The sequence below is a fragment of the Bos indicus genome, chromosome 20 (assembly GCF_029378745.1).
Source record: "Bos indicus isolate NIAB-ARS_2022 breed Sahiwal x Tharparkar chromosome 20, NIAB-ARS_B.indTharparkar_mat_pri_1.0, whole genome shotgun sequence".
Classification (NCBI taxonomy): domain Eukaryota; kingdom Metazoa; phylum Chordata; class Mammalia; order Artiodactyla; family Bovidae; genus Bos; species Bos indicus.
The window spans coordinates 36,598,916-36,616,098 of NC_091779.1; the positions used below are offsets into that span (position 1 = coordinate 36,598,916).

The 17,183-nt window shown below is 40.0% G+C and overlaps 1 protein-coding gene across 1 annotated transcript in view; it reads right to left on the reverse strand.

The window, feature by feature from the left end:
* Positions 1-514: 514 nt before the first annotated feature.
* Positions 515-17,183, reverse strand: part of WDR70 (WD repeat domain 70) — a 287,174-nt gene continuing 270,505 nt past the window's right edge. Inside the window, exons 17-18 of the mRNA XM_019983020.2 lie at positions 16,551-16,713; positions 515-689 (exon numbers count right to left, since the gene is read on the reverse strand). Of these exons, the coding sequence (XP_019838579.1) occupies positions 602-689; positions 16,551-16,713 (251 nt within the window). The 3' untranslated portion in view covers positions 515-601. The remainder of the gene's footprint in view (positions 690-16,550; positions 16,714-17,183) is intronic.

The window sequence follows — 17,183 nt, forward strand, 5'->3', positions numbered from 1 at the left end:
CTTAATAACTCTCCTAAAGTGACCCAGAGAGTAAAGAGCAGAGCCAGGATTTGAACCCACACTGGTCTTATTTCTAAGCCCACTTCCTAACTCCTGATCACTGCTTTCTGCTGTTCTAGGATAATCAGATACACATTGTTTCCTAGTATGGCAATGGTTCAAACTTTCAGTGTGAACTCAGCCAAATTATTTACAGTCATGTAAACAACTGTTGTGAAATTATACAGCGATATTAACCGTTTTGACGTTCATGTGCACACCGTGCTCTTAAAACTGCTCACAACAGATCTCAGTGTACGCTCCCTCCCCCAAGGCTATAACGATCTGTGTAAGACCAACAGCTGTTGAATAAAGTCTTCAAATACTGAAAGTACTTGGTAACAGGCTAAGAATCTACTTCTTATTTACTTACAATACAGTTTAATAGTCATAGCTAAGAAAATGTAAACACAAGTTTAGTGAAGGGTAGCTACCAGCCTTTTGAATGACTCAATAATGCAAAGGACAAAACCTGTTCATAAAAATGGGTTTTTATTCCTTAAAAAAACAAACCTGTTCAATATCCCTCCCCCTCATGCAAACAGCTCTCATAGGGGATTCTTCAAATTTTACGTTTTTTCCATTCTGGCTCATTCTTTGTTTCCTCATCATCAGACTCAACTTGGGCAAACATGGTTTTGGGCTGAGTCCTAAAAGAGAGTTAAAGAGGAGAGGAAAAATTTAGTCAGCAAGTGTGTATTGGACTTTGCTACTTTCATCAAGTGGAAGCACATTTGGGGGATCAATTACATCTCAATTATTAGAGAATCATTAACCTTCTGGCAAAGAAAAGGAAAATGGAAATTTAATTATGTTCAGATTCTTTTAAAGGTTTTCCTTCTGTGGCAGACTATGTATGTTGTCCTTTCCTTAAATAAAATGAAAATGTATCAAATTCAGTGGAAACTCACACATCCATAACCACCCTCCACCTCAAACTTGGGCTAAATAACCAGGACTGTTTGGGAGGCCAAACTATAGTCACCAAGCAAGAATCTACACAGTCTTTATTTATAACTCTGTGGGCTGTTCCTAGACTTTAGTCCAAATGCACTTGATTAGAGTGCACTCAAACAGTAGAATCTGAGGCAAGAGTTTTCTTATCTCACGAGTTTAAAATAACAGGTAACATATATGGTAACTTGGACATGTCAGCAAAAGTAAAAAACAAAACAAATGAACATTCCTTCCACCAAACACCCAGATCAATGCGTGCAAATAGCCAGCATTGTAGGATCTACCACTGAGCATCACTGGTGTAATACTGACACGCAGTGCATCAAGCAGTCTTTGCATCAGGGCCTGTTGTGCTTCGTAAACATACCGGGTTCAATGTCATTCCTCTTTACATCGTTCACACAGAAAATAATTGCAGGAAAATATCAGACGGTCATAATTTATGCCCCTCTCAGTAATGCTGGCTTCCTTTTAAAAGCAGCTCTACTGCATTATGAGGGAACATTAAAGCATGCTATCTGCAGATGACGTACTTCAGCTTACATCTTCATTTAGAGTTCAGTTCATAATAGGAAGGTCATTGCAGAATGGTAAACTAATGTCAAAATCCCCTTTATCTGGCAAGTGAAACAGGGTCAAAACCTTATATTACTAACCAAGTGGTTGCCAGAGGGGAGGGGGTATAGAGAGGAGAGAAAGAGGTGAGGGAGATGAAGAGGTACAAACTTAGAGTTATAAAGTAAGAGTCACTGGTATGAAATGAGTGGGGAACAGGGTCAATAATTATGTAACACCTTCATATGACGAGAGATGGTAACTAGACTTATCGTGATGATCACTGTGATATGCACAGAAATATCAAATCACTGTGCAGGGTACCAGAAACCAACACAGTGTTTTAGGTCAATTATATTTCAAAACAAACAAATTCACAGAAAAAGAGATGAGATTTGTGGTTATCAGAGGTGGGGATGGAGGAGGAGAAACTGGAAGAAGGCAGTCGAAAACTTCAAGTTAAAAGTTCAAAACTTCAAATTAACTTCAGGTCGAATAAACAAGTTAGAAGACAAATAAATATTAGGGATGCAATTTATCCCATGATAAATAGAATTAAAACTGCCTTAGGCTATATATGAAAGTTGTTAAGAGGATAAATCCTAAGGGTTTTCATCACAAGGAAAAAAATTTTTTTTTCTATTTAATTGTGTGTCTGTATGCGATGACAGATGCTCATTAAACATTGTGGTAATCACTTCATGATGTATGTAAATCATATCACTATGATACTTTAAACTTATACAGTGCTATATGTCAATTATATCAATAAGACTGGAAGGAAAAAACCAACCCTTATTACTACTGTTCACTGCTGCTTTATTATCCTGGGGAAGAAGCATAAACCATCCACTTTCCCTGCAGACACTGTTTCGATGCAAGGCATACACCAGAATTCCTCATGCACAATTAGGCACAGTTCCTATCTTTCCAGTCACCTGCCTAGAGCCCACACTGTCCCCATACACAATCCAGTTGGTTACATTTCTTGTTGTCACTTCAAGACACGGTTGTGACATCTATAAACAAGTCATAACTCTGACATTTCCAAAACCAGCTGCAGACTTTCATAGGTCATGAGTTGCTGAGTTACTAGAAAGCAGGGCCACTGACTTTCTAACACGCTACAACAAGGCAACTGGTGCTCATGACATATTTCATCTTTCTGGCAAAGATGTTGCTCCTCTGGGTATAGACAAACCCGTACAGGAACAAATTTGTCTGGCTGAAAAAAATCCTCTGGAAGCCTGGAGTGGTGAGGAGCCCTCGAGCTAAGCCTCGGGCTGGGGATTCATTCCCAGTTTGGCCCCTGACTTGCTTTGTCACCTGGAACAGGTGTTTCCCCTCTCAGGGGCTTGGTTTCCTACTCCACTAAATGTGGAGGTTGAACTTGATTAGTGGGTCCCAAAGGGCTAAAGGCCCAGGGTGGATGATGATGAGGTGTGTGTTTTTAACATTAACTCAAGTATAATACAAATAGAGAAGTGCATTATTTCATACATGTACAGTTCTCTGGATTTTCACAAACTCTGTGTGCCATGAAACCAACACCCTGAAGAAGAAACAGCATGACTAGCTCCCAAGCCCCTCATATTCCCTTCGAGTCACTAACCCCCACCCAGGGTCACCGTATCCTGACTCCTGGTCTCACAGAGCAGCCTCACCTGTGTCCATCCTGTCTCTGTAGGATGCCTAGAGTGTGCATTATTTTGTGCCTGGTTTTCTCTATTTAGCACCATCCATGGTGCTCAGGAGCTTCCCTGGTAGCTCAGAAGGTAAAGCATCCACCTGCAAAGCAGGAGACCTGGATTCTAACCCTGGGTTGGGAAGATCCCCTGGAGAAGGAAATGGCAACCTACTCCGTTACTCCTGTTTGGAATATCCCAAGGACAGAGAAGCCCCAGGCTATAGTCCATGGGGTAGCAAAGAGTTGGACATGACTTCACTTTCACGGTGGTCAGACAGTAAAGAATCCACCTGCAATGCAGGAGACCTGGGTTTGATCCCTGGGTTGGGAAGATCCCTTGGAGGAGGGAATGGTAACCCACTCCAGTATTCTGGCCTGGAGAATTTCATGGACAGAGGAGCCTGGTAGGCTACAGTCCATGGGTTCACAAAGAGTCGGACACGAATGAGCAACTTTCTCTTTTACTTTCTTTCATGGTGCAATGTATACTGAGGATGTTTGCAACAATATATTCCAAAAAATGCACGCACACACACAAAATGAAGGCAATACTGTGAATTTTACCATGAGTTAAAATGTGTTTAAGTGAAATATCCTTTATGTTGAGATAATGCTCTTCTATCTACTTTGTAATAAAATGTGCTGGAAGTTTAAAAATAAATCCTTAGAACTAGCTATTTAATTTCTATGAGATTAAACAGAACAAGGTCTTCTAAAGATAGCTGGGAATGCTTCATAGCTCATCAGAGTTAGCTGCAATGAGAAAAGTCCTTATGAAGTTGTAGTGTCGCTTTTTTGGGATACAAAAAAAGAAACTGAATGACAGGTCACAGGAAGAAAACCTAGAGCTTGAAAAGGCTATTTCATTTACGTAGTCACTTTTTTCCCCCTTATAATCCACCTACTTCCAGAAGTATTTTTAGTAGGTTAGTGGCAAACACTGAAGGGCATAGAATCAATGGATCTATTTAACAAGGGGCAGAAAAGCAGTAATGATGGCAAAGAGGCGTGGGAGCACTTTGTGTGAAGGAGATGTTGTATAATCTTGACTGAAGTGGTGATTACAGGTGTATACGTTTGTCAAAATTTGAAAAGGGTGCATTCTGTATTTTATTGTGAATAAACTATACCTCAATAAAACTGAATTAAAAAGAAAATCCAAACAAAACAAATAAGTAGAAGGTCAAGAACAAAAAGACAAAAAGATATATAACCAAGCATAAAACTTAGCACTAAATTTCCTGAAGCCAAGACAAAAGAAAAAGAGTTTAGTTTTTCAAAGGCGATAACCTTCCCATTCCCTATAATCGAACTCAGCAAAATTCACTGAGTAAATTTTCACATGAGGGTCACTAAGACCGTCACTTTCAATTACCAGACCGCAACAGTTTTCTTTTCCTCTCCAGGTATTTTAACTCAAGGGGTATCAACTTCTTTGGAAGGTTGGAAGGTCTTATTTGTCAAACTCCATGAATTTATTTTAAATGCCACTTTTGAACTAATAAAAATGTTGTCAGCAAAATAGCCATATTATATGTACACATCAAATCATGACACTGAGCTCTCATGTTCCACTAAGCATTCAATAGCCATGTTCCCCTTCCCCAAATTGCCAAAATCAAGGCATAAACCAGTGTTCAAATTTTCCCAGCAATGCTTGCTTACCATTTTTTCATTTTGCTGTCCAGGTAGATAGTAGCTGAGTATAAAACTGGGCTCTTTTCAACAAAAAACATTGGGAAAACTGTATATCCATATGCAATGAAACTGGACCCTTACCTTATACCATGTACAAAAATTAACTCAGCATCTATCAAAGACCTAAACCTAAGAGCAAAAATGATAAAGTCTTAAGAAGAAAACACAGGGGAAAGTTTTAGGACATTGGATTTTGTCATGATTTTTTGATATGACACCAAAAACACAGGCAAGAGCAAAAATAGGTAAACTGGACTGCATCACAATTAAAACCTGTACATCAAAGGACAGTATCAACAGAGTAAAACGAAGAGCTGCTGTGCAGTGGGCACGGGACTTAGTACTGCGAGATGAAACGAGTTCTGGGGACTGGTCGCACAACAGTATGAATGTATTTAATACCATCAAATAGTTAAGATGGTCAATTTCATGTTATGTGTATTTTACCAAAATTAAAAAAAGAAAAGACTAGGCTCCTGAACTTGGCAATGAGGAAGAACAAATCCCCTTCCTGAGAAAAAAGGAGGCACCTTAGGAAAGCCTTAGCCTCCAACCCAAGGCCATGCCTGCAGCAGTGCTTCTCAAACCCTCTGTGGCGCAAGGGCAGACTCTGTTTTCTAATTTCTGATGCTTGCAGATAAATATTTCTAGAAAAAAATTAAAAGACTACCAAACACAGATCCAAATGTTTTATTAGATTCAATAAAAATCTCCAATCGCTATATAATTTCCTAAGCTTATCTTGTCGGCACTGGCAGGTGGAGCACACTGGGAGGAGCGTGCGCTGGCCGCCCCCTCCCTCCCTGTGCTTGGGAAAGAAAGGCTCTGAAGGCAGAGAATCTGTGTTCTTAACACAGACTGCTACACATGACGAGTTTACTCCAACTGCAGGAAAGTATTCTCACATCTAGAGAAGCTGGCCCTGTGTGGGCTCGGTGAAGGAAGTCTGAGGTTGCATTCTCACAGGGCCACCCTTTAAGGAGCAGTCTCTAATTCTCAGGAGAATGGGATGGGGAGGTGAAGGGAGATCTGGCCCATGGAAGCAAGTTTCCCTCGAGCCAATCCATCCCGCCCCGACAAAACCAACATTCTTACACACAGGCCAGCACCGTCCGTAAGAGCTGTATGTTGTCTGCTGAAGAAAGACCAGGTTCTTCAAAACATATTACTAGACTTGGCGCAATGAGTGTATCTGTCCAGTCTAGAGAATGCCACGGTTTTATAGAAGCAAAATGAGAGAATTAGAGCTTTAAATCTTGCAGCTATTCTTTCTTGCCAGCGATTTTTATCTTTAAATTTATTTCTAGCAGCTTTTCTTTTGAGATTTTTTGGAAATACATACAAAGGGAAGACCAAAAAAAAAAAAAAAAAAATCAATTCAGGATAATTTAGGGCATTTAAAACAGACTTCTTTAGTCACTTTTCAAGACAATGAAGAACAGAAGTGATTAGGCAACTTCCAGCAGAGTCAGGAACATAACCAGGAGATTTCTTCCCTGGGGGTGGCCTAATTTGCCCTTGGCATAGAAAACATTTATAAAAATAAATCAAGAGTGTCAAGCAAGAGCAAAATGACACAAGCAAAAAGATAAAATGTTTTGAAAACACTTAAAAGCTGGTCCAGAAATTCCTACTTTTAAAACCAATAGGAAACCAACACATAAACAACAGAAAACCCTCTAAGCCCCTTCTAACCTTGTCACCGGTCACATAAAGTGGATTCTTTTCTGGACAGCTTGAAGAAATGGAAGTCATACACTGGTCTTAACACAGACTCTTTTGGGTGCTTCCATGAGGAAAAAGTAGAAAAACTATACCAAAGGGGCACTGAAGACATGGCAGCAACTAGGGAAATACACATATAAATAAACAATGTGCAAGAAAAATACTCTACTGCTTCAAGAAGGCATTTTATAACCACTCATTTCCCGTCTACTATTTAATCAGCTCCTCTAGAATTCTCAAGAGACAGGTCAACTCAAACTTACAGTCTCATAGCAGATTTACCTCAGGTGCCCCAAACAAAATCCTATAAAAGGACTGATCTGAAGAAAAAGGAAGTAAGGGGAACATTCCATTAAGCCCAAGCATCACATATACTCAATAGGTGAGGGGGGATGAGCTAATAAGCCTCACTAGGAAGTAGTGAAGTGTCCAACTTTATCCAGACTCTTTGTTTCACTGGTTTACTGTCCACACTTACCCATTTTTCTAAGTGTTAACTGAAAATAAACTTAGAGAAGGCTGATGTGAAAATTTTATTTTCCAGTGTGATTAACTCATTTGGCAAATAGTAAACATTTTTCACTTGACTATATGTGTCATCTTGTTTATTAGAGTTACCAAGAAAAGGAGAGCAGATTAGACAGCAATATAGTTATTACCGCTAACAGTTAAATAAACTAATCAGAGGAGGGGTGATGGGTTTTTTGCTTTGATTTAGCTTCAGTAACATTCTGCACTTGCTAATAGTTAATATTTCATGAAGTAAATATAAAAGCTTAAGCAAATGCCTTTCTCAAATCTATAAATTCTGAATAGCTGAAACTTCTTGCTGATTAATGTTCCTCTTGGAACGTTTTTTAAACTGAATTCTCAAAGTTATTTGCACAGAGTGAGTCTTCTTCCAGCAATAGCGTGCATAGAACAATGACAGAAGCCCAGCAGAAGCTGAGTCCCACCTCATTTCCACTTTGAGAACGAGGAAGAACAAACCCCCTTCCTGGGATAAAAAGGCGGCACCTTAGAAAAACCTTAGCCTCCAACTTGGGGCCACACCTGAAGCAGTGCTTCTCAAAGCATCTTCAGTTTTTCCATCCAGAGGAATTTTGCGTAGAACAGTCAGTAATGAATAAAAATTCTCCCTGTAATCTTCCAAAAGGGCATTTTTTTGGATATAGTGTTTATGTAAGAGATTCAAAGTGCCCTTTCAAAGATTCAAAGGCTGTCTCTTCTGACTAAGCTCTAACCTAGGCTTTCTACACTCCTCCTCAAGTGCTCAGGCCACAGAGAAGTCTCAAAGTGTCTCTGGCTGCAATGGGAAGTTGACAGGTCAAATTCTTTTTAGTTATGGATATTCTCCTGATATGATTCAGTCAAAGAGCATAAAGCGAGCTCCAGAGTAATAGAACGAGTATGAGGGGAAATCATTTGTAATATTTAGTCATCAGTATGTGACTGTAAACCACAAGCTTTTTTGGCTCAAGGCCCATTGTTTATTATGAAGCAAAAACCTCAAAGCCAAAGTCAATTATAGCCATGACTTGACAATCTGACACACTTGTTAACCCTGTTAGAATGAATACGGTACAGATGAACCCTGACCCAGTCATCACAATTGCACAATTATGAAGATTAAATAAAGCCTTGACCAAAAGATTCCATTTGAAATGGTCCCTTCTTTTGGGTGAAGAGCTAAGCAAAGATAATTTTTATTATTTATTTATTAAAAATATTTATTTTATATTGGAGCATAGTTGATTAACAATGTTGTTTCAGGTATACAGTGAGGTAATTTAGTTACACATAAAAAACACTAGGGAAGCATAAGATGAGAGGAAACAAGAAAAAGAATGTTCTTTCTCAGAAAATGAAGACAGAATATTTTGGAAAATACCTAAACATATCTCAGACTCATTAAACAGGATACACTAACTCGTAAGGCTTGTGTGAGAGTTCCAAGACTGGGTGAGTGGGAAAAGGGACATACGTGAAACCTGTGGCAACTGGGGGAAAAAATAGAGGACAAAACAAAAAGAATCTTCTAAAACCACTATCAGTAAGTGGGTAAACAAGTTAGAATGATTAAATCTTTGAAGAGCACACAGCCTGAGGCAGCTCAGGTAACTTCAATGCCCTCCCTAAGCTCACGTTTATAAAATGTATGAAACGGTGTGCCACAGATTCTATTTGAAAACATGCACGAAAGCTGGGCATTAGTGTAGCCTAATCTCTTACTTCATACACGGGGAAAGAGTCTCATGAAGGTTAAGTGAGCCTGGAGCAGGAACTAAACCCCAGGACTTCTGATTCCTAGCTAGCATTCTTCCACTAGCCATGCTGGCACACACGGTAATCTTTTCGGCTTCACTATTATTCAACTCTTCCAATAACTACTTCCAGTTGCTTTGTGATGAGAAGCAGTACGCTGTAGTACTCAAAAGTGGAAGTTTGGCTTTGGAGCCAGACCACCTGTGTTCAAATCCCAATTCGGCCTCTTGCTACCTCTATGGCTTTGGTCAAGTTATATGTTTCCTAATATGCAAAATTGGAAAAATAATACCCCTTCCTCATAGGATTGTTGTGAGGATTAAAAGAATTATACATATATATATGAATTTTAAACATGACTGGCATGGTATAACAGCAGTGTCATTATTACCACATCCTTTATTCCCCAATTTATACTTTCAAAAGCTATATGTAGAATGTATCTGATAAAATAATTTACTATTAAATACAACACAGCAGCTTACTATTTAAAAAAAAAAAACCCTGGGGGAAATGTTCTTCTATGTAAGTAACTTGTCTTCAGTATGAATTTCTAGAATCAAAATAATCTATTTCATACATTTGAAGTTTTAGAAGGTGAATAACTTGTGGTTTATTTTACATAATTACTTTTAAAAATTATTACCAGACTTTAGTGGGGAAAATAATCACCTGGAGAACTTCTTAAGATGCAGATTCCCAGCCCCATTCTCTCAGTCTAACTGAGTTGGGGTGAAGTCTAGAAATCTGCATTATTAACCTTCCCACTCCCACCCTCGACTCTGACACAGACAGTCCACAAAATCACTTTGAGAAACACTGGCCTTTACATAGGAATATACTGCTCAGTGATATCAGTCAGGCAACCATAACTCAGGGGAAAAAAAGTTATACTTCTCTCTATGGGTTTATGTCTCTTCCTGACACAAATCTTTACTCACTCAAAGACTGACCTCTTGAAATATTGCCTAGTAACTCAACATGACTTCAGTGGATCCTTTATAGATGGTAATGATATATTAATATATTTATTAATTGATATAAATTATATTAATATAAAATTAATATTACAATATAAAAATTAATGCTCACACACATATCCATGTATCCTGTATCAATTGAGACATGCACATTGAAAATTAAATTGACTGAACCAGCAATATTGGCAACTTAACTGGCAAGAAAAGCGATCATGGCTGACAGAGCTGTCAGGCTGTCAGGCTACTGGCCAGGGTTCAGACTCCCACACACAACTATCCGTGGGGATGTGCAAGCTAATAGCATTCTGGATCTTTATCCTGTCCCCTCCCTAGCCAGCTCCCCTCCCCTCCCTACAGCAACATCTTTTGACAAGAAACTGTAATTGAATCTGCCCATGTGTAGCTAAACCAGAGTCCTCTGTGATCCTGCTGTGTTTTAAAACTTTCAGGGCCATTAGACTGCGAGTGCCAGGAATGAAACTTCAGTACTCAAAAATAAAGGTAAAGGGTTCAAAGGCTCTTTGTTCTTATCACTGGAGAGAAAAGGTGAGTATATGTCATCTGCAAGCAGGCAGATTTGTGCAATATCTGTCAATAATTGTGTTTTTCTGGGATAATGCAAGACAGAGTAAATTTCCACTTCATCACTTCATCACTGACACAAATCAATTGCAGTGAAGAAGAACAATCAGACACACATTCTCACCTTTATGAAAAGATCCTTTTAAATATTAGCTTCCCTTCAAACACTCTGCTCTTTGGCAGTAAAATAGTACACTCTAGCAGGTGAGCACAGGAGAAACTGCACTGCAATACAGGCTAACAAATCACATGCCACAGACAGTTCCATGAATTTCATAAGCAATAAACGTAAAGTGACAAAACTGAATGGAAGGAAAGAGATGGGAGCAAAACGTAGCATTAGGAAGGTGTATATTGAGAGAGACCACAGACCTCTGAGGAGCTCATTAACTTAGGCATCAAGAGAAAGGGAAAGTGAAAGTCACTCAGTTGGGTCTGACTCTTTGTGACCCTGTGGACTACACATGTCCATGGAATTCTCCAGGCCAGAATACTGGAGTGGGAAGCCTTACCCTTTTCCAGGGGATCTTCTCAACCCAGGGATCAAACCCAGGTCTCCCGCATTGCAGGCAGATTCTTTACCAACTGAGCTACAAAGGAAGCCCTACAAGGGATTAAGAGAAATGAAGTCTAATTCTAGTTTCAATTGTAAATTGTTAGTCTCCTCACATGTAAGGTAAGGATATGACAGTATCTATTCAACCCATTTTGCAGAACTGCTATGAGACTAGCGTATTATTCAATTGTAAATAATACTAAACCACCTATGACGCAGGAAAATGACACTGGGTAAGAGTAACCAATGAACAAAATCAATTTCTGCTTCAATTAACTCTATATAAGAAAGTTGAAAATGTGGATGAATTTTTTTTCCAGTTCAGTTCAGTTCAGTCGCTCAGTCATGTCCGACTCTTTGTGACCCCATGAATCGCAGCACGCCAGGCCTCCCTGTCCATTACTAACTCCCGGAGTTTACTCAAACTCATGTCCATCAAGTCAGTGATGCCATCCAGCCATCTCATCCTCTGTCGTCCCCTTTTCCTCCTGCCCCCAATCCCTCCCAGCATCAGAGTCTTTTCCAATGAGTCAACTCTTCGCATGAAGTGGCCAAAGTACTGGAGTTTCAGCTTTAGCATCATTCCTTCCAAAGAACACCCAGGGCTGATTCCTTTAGAATGGACTGGTTGGATCTCCTTGCAGTCAGTCCAAAGGACTCTCAGGAGGCTTCTCCAACACCACAGTTCAAAACATCAATTCTTCGGCACTCAGCCTTCTTTACAGTCCAACTCTCATATATATACATGACCACTGGAAAAACCATAGCCTTGACTAGACAGACCTTTGTTGGCAAAGTAATGTCTCTGCTTTTGAATATGCTACCTAGGTTGGTCATAACTTTCCTTCCAAGGAGTAAGCGTCTTTTAATTTCATGGCTGCAGTCACCATCTGCAGTGATTTTGGAGCCCAGAAAAATAAAGTCTGACACTGTTTCCACTGTTTCCCCATCTATTTGCCATGAAGTAATGGGACCGGATGCCATGATCTTCATTTTCTGAATGTTGAGCTTTAGGCCAACTTTTTCACTCTCTTCTTTCACTTTCATCAAGAGGCTTTTGAGTTCCTCTTCACTTTCTGCCATAAGGGTGATGTCATCTGCATATCTGAGGTTATTGATATTTCTCCCAGCAATCTTGATTCCAGCTTGTGCTTCTTCCAGCCCAGCGTTTCTCATGATGTACTCTGCATAGAAGTTAAATAAGCAGGTTGACAATGTACAGTCTTGATGTACTCCTTTTCCTATTTGGAACCAGTCTGTTGTTCCATGTCCAGTTCTAACTGTTGCTTCCTGACCTGCATATAGGTTTCTCAAGAGGCAGGTCAGGTGGTCTGATATTCCCATCTCTTTCAGAATTTTCCACAGTTTATTGTGATCCACACAGTCAAAGGCTTTGGCATAGTCAATAAAGCAGAAATAGATGTTTTCCTGGAACTCTCTTGCTTTTTTCATGATCCTGCGGATGTTGGCAATTTGATTTCTGGTTCTCCTGCCTTTTCTAAAACCAGCTTGAACATCTGGAAGTTCATGGTTCACATATTGCTGAAGCCTGGCTTGGAGAATTTTGAGCATTACTTTACTAGCATGTGAGATGAGTGCAATTATGCGGTAGTTTGAGCATTCTTTGGCATTGCCTTTCTTTGGGATTAGAATGAAAACCGACCTTTTCCAGTCCTGTGGCCACTGCTGAGTTTTCCAAATTTGTTGGCATATTGAGTGCTGCACTTTCACAGCATCATCTTTCAGGATTTGAAATAGCTCAACTGGAATTCCATCACCTCCACTAGCTTTGTTCATAGTGATGCTTTCTAGGGCCCACTTGACTTCACATTCCAGGATGTCTGGCTCTAGGTGAGTGATCATACCATCGTGATTATCTGGGGCATGAAGATCTTTTTTGTACAGTTCTTCTGTGTATTCTTGCCACCTCTTCTTAATATCATCTGCTTCTGTTAGGTCCACACCATTTCTGTCTTTTATCGAGCCTATCTTTGCATGAAATGTTCCCTTGGTATCTCTAATTTTCTTGAAGAGATCTCTAGTCATCCCCATTCTGTTGTTTTCCTCTTTTTCTTTGCATTGATCGCTGAAGAAGGCTTTCTTATCTCTTCTTGCTATTCTTTGGAACTCTGCATTCAAATGGGTATATCTTTCCTTTTCTCCTCTGCTTTTCACTTCTCTTCTTTTCACAGCTATTTGTAAGGCCTCCCCAGACAGCCATTTTGCTTTTTTGCATTTCTTTTCCACGGGGATGGTCTTGATCCCTATCTCCTGTACAATGTCACAAACCTCAGTCCATAGTTCATCAGGCACTCTATCAGATCTAGTCCCTTAAATCTATTTCTCACTTCCACTGTATAATCATAAGGGATTTGATTGAGGTCATACCTGAATGGTCTAGTGGTTTTCCCCACTTTCTTCAATTTAAGTCTGAATCTGGCAATAAGGAGGTCATGATCTGAGCCACAGTCAGCTCCAGGTCTTGTTTTTGCTGACTGTATAGAGCTTCTCCATCTTTGGCTGCAAAGAATATAATCAATCTGATTTTGGTGTTGACCATCTGGTGATATCCATGTGTAGAGTCTTCTCTTGTGTTGTTGGAAGAGGGTGTTTTTTTCCAAGAAAATATTAATTACCAAGCAGCCTCAGAAAAGTCAGAAAATCCAAAGAGTCTACTTCCCATGAGGGGATAGACAACCAAGAGAAAGATTAAGGAATTACTACTCACTCTCTCCTCTACAAAAGCACCTGACTTCAACAGTTTCACCATCTCTCCGATTTTTACAAATAGATTTCATGGTACACAAGGCAGTTCAAGAGTATACACAGAAAAGGAAAGCACATGAAGTTTTTAGGAAGGCAGCCTAACACCTGACAAAGAACAAACCACAAGCATGTGAGGGTCATATCACAGATGCTAGGATGATCCACTATTAGGAATTTTGTAATATGATGAATCATATTCATTGATCAAAGTAGAAGTACACAGGGAACTCCCTGGTAGTCCTGTGGTTAGGATTCTGAGCTTCCACTGCAGAGGTCAAGGGTTCCATCTCTGGTCCCCTGGTTGGGGAACTAAGATCCCATAAACCACACAGTGTGGCCAGAAAAACCTCCCACCAAAACAAAAACACAACAAGTAGAAATTCATAGAGACATGACAAAGGAATTCAATAAAACTCAGCATCTATTTCAAAGCAACATGCCTCTTGTCTCCACGCTGTGTTTTCTTCGCCTAGGATGCTCTTCCCTTGGATCCCTGCATGGTTCATTCCCTCATTCCACTCAAGTCCACGACCACTTTAGCAGAGGTTCTATCCTGATTGTTGTATCTGAAAATAGTGCCCCTCTCTCTCCCCGATTACTCTATGCCCCTTTATCCCTATTTTATCTTTCTTCATTGCACTTGCTACCATCTAACATTTATGGATTTATTTATTGTCTGTCTCTGTCTACCAGAATATAAGCTCCATAAACCACAACTTAAAACAATATCTGACACATTGTAGGTGTTCCATAAATCTTTGTTGAATCTTCTCTAACATCTTGCATGTGGGTGTTTTCAAAAGTTGTCATGCTTTATGGAGAGATACCATTAATTGAACAATATGAAATTGCCAATGTCGACTTTTTTTCATCTACAAAAAGGGCAATTACACAAGCTTTAAGAAAAGGATGTGCACTATTGGTTTTATTATTTAATACTGTTCTGGAAGTACTAGTCAGTACAATTAGATAAGATAAAGAAATAGCAGGTACAAATGTTGGAAATTATTTGTGTGTGATATAATTTTTCAGGGGCTTCCCAGGTGACTCAATAGTAAAGAATCCGCCTGCCAATGCAGGAGACCTGGGTTTGATCCCTGGGTTGGGAAGATCCCCTGGAGAAGGAAACGGCAATCCAATCCAATATTCTTGCCTGGGAAATCCCATGGACAGAGGAGCCTGGTGGGCTACAATCCATGGGGGTCGCCAACAAGTCAGGCATGACTTAGCGACTAAACAACTACAACAACAAACCCCTCTAAATCTGACCACATTTAATAAAGTTTTTTACTTGGGGGGAAAATATCATAAACCAAGTAAAAATAAAGACAACTGACTAGTAGAAATACTTGCAATACATGACACACAAAGGGTTAAGCTCCTTAATATAAAGACAAATAGACAAAAGGGCAAAAGACAAACAGAAAGTTCACAGGAAAAAAAAAAGAAGATTTTAACATATGCATGCGTGCTAAGTCACTTCAGCTATGTCCAACTCTTTGTCCAACCTACAGGCTGTAGACCACCAAGCTCGGTCCATGGGATTCTCCAGGCAAGAAACTGGAGTGGGTTGCCATGCCCTCCTCCAGGGGATCTTCCCAACCCAGGGATCAAGCCCACAACTTTTACATCTTCTGGACTGGCCAGGTGGGTTCTTTACCACTAGCACCACCTGGGAAGCTCATGTTGCTAATACCAATCATTAATCAGCAAATGACATTTTTTCAATATTTGTGGAGACACTGCAACAATCTACTCTGTGTACAAATGTATGTACATCTGTTTGGAGCAGTTCACTATCAAAATGTTACTTAACTATGTTTGGCAAATTTTAAACTATGGCTCTGTTTACTCTTCCTTTCCTCAGATAATTTTTGGTATGCTTCTAAACAAATTTTTGAAGCATAAAAAATCCCTAATGGTAATAGGCAATAACGATTCCATTAGAAACAGAAGTGTCAACAGAGGCATAATCCATAAACCCACAAGCATATCTGAATGCCAAGGATGTGTTGACACATATTAGTTTATAGCACACAGATTTGATACAAATGAAGGCTAAATGCAAACTATTTAGCTGGCCAGCCTTGATATGACCCTCTTAGCTGTTGTGATATTATCCAACTAACCGTTCAGAGACGTTCCATCTGTGTTGTCTGGTTACTCATACATGTTGTGAACATCCACCACTGATGTCATACAGTAAAGTCTGCTCTGCTACAACACATGCAGTAGAGGATATGATGCTCCCCACCAGGGGCCCTCAAATCGCCCAGGCTCCTCTGTCCATGGGACTTCCCAGGCAAGAATACTGGAGTGGGGTGCCATTTCCTCCTCCAGGAGATCATCCCCACCAGGGATCAAACCCACGTCTCCTACAGTGGCAGGTGGATTCTATACCATTGAGCCACCAGGGAACCCCCACAATGGGTTTGTGTGAGTGCTCAGTCATGTCTGACTCTTGTGACCTCATAGACTGCAGCCTGCTAGGCTCCTCTGTCCAAGGAATTTTCCAGGCAAGAATACTGGTATAACTCTGATGGAAGTGGCCTAGTTTAGAAACTTAGAAGTTTAGAGTCCTCAGATATAAACAAATGCGTATGTTTCTGGACCTTTAGTACCTGGCCTATTTCTCATGCTTAAGAATAAAAAAGAAAGGGAGAAGTTAGAACCCCAAAGCTATGTTCTACCCAATTTGTTAACATAAGAAATGTTCTATTTTAAAAGGCTGGTTCCTTACTTGGAGTATGCTGGAGAAACCCAGTACGGGTTGTCCTCGGCCGCCTTGGCATGCCGCAAAATGGCTTCCCGGGGATTGCTGTCATCGGTTTTGTCCAAAGCGATGTTCTTCACAATGTATGAAGACAGAGTGCCTCCATGGGTTCCAACCCGGCCACCACGACCTGTTCCAAAGGGAAAAAAACAAATCAGGAACAGAGTGAGCATACAGTCTGGGCTTATCTGACAAGGCTGAAAATCCTTCACTGCTGGCTGCCCAGGCTACAGGTTCAGTGAATGACAGGGTAGGGTCAGGGGTTCAGATTGACCTGATTTTTGTCATTCCGCAAAGAATCAAGGTTTTAAGCATTCTGGGGCTTCTATAGCCTTTAGTTTGAAGCACACTTAAGAGTACTTGAGTATTGTCCTTTCTGCTTTCATTTAAGGTAATCACAACCAAAGTGGAACATCACCAAAGCTCAACTTCCCCATAGTATTTTAAAATATAGACATGTTTTTATTATGCTTTAGTTGCCAGTTTACACAATGACAGCAATGTAGGAAGAAATATAAATAGTTTGCCATGTATATGCCTTAAAAAATTCTTCAGGCATGAATACATGAAATTCAATTAATAAAAATAACCAATCATCAT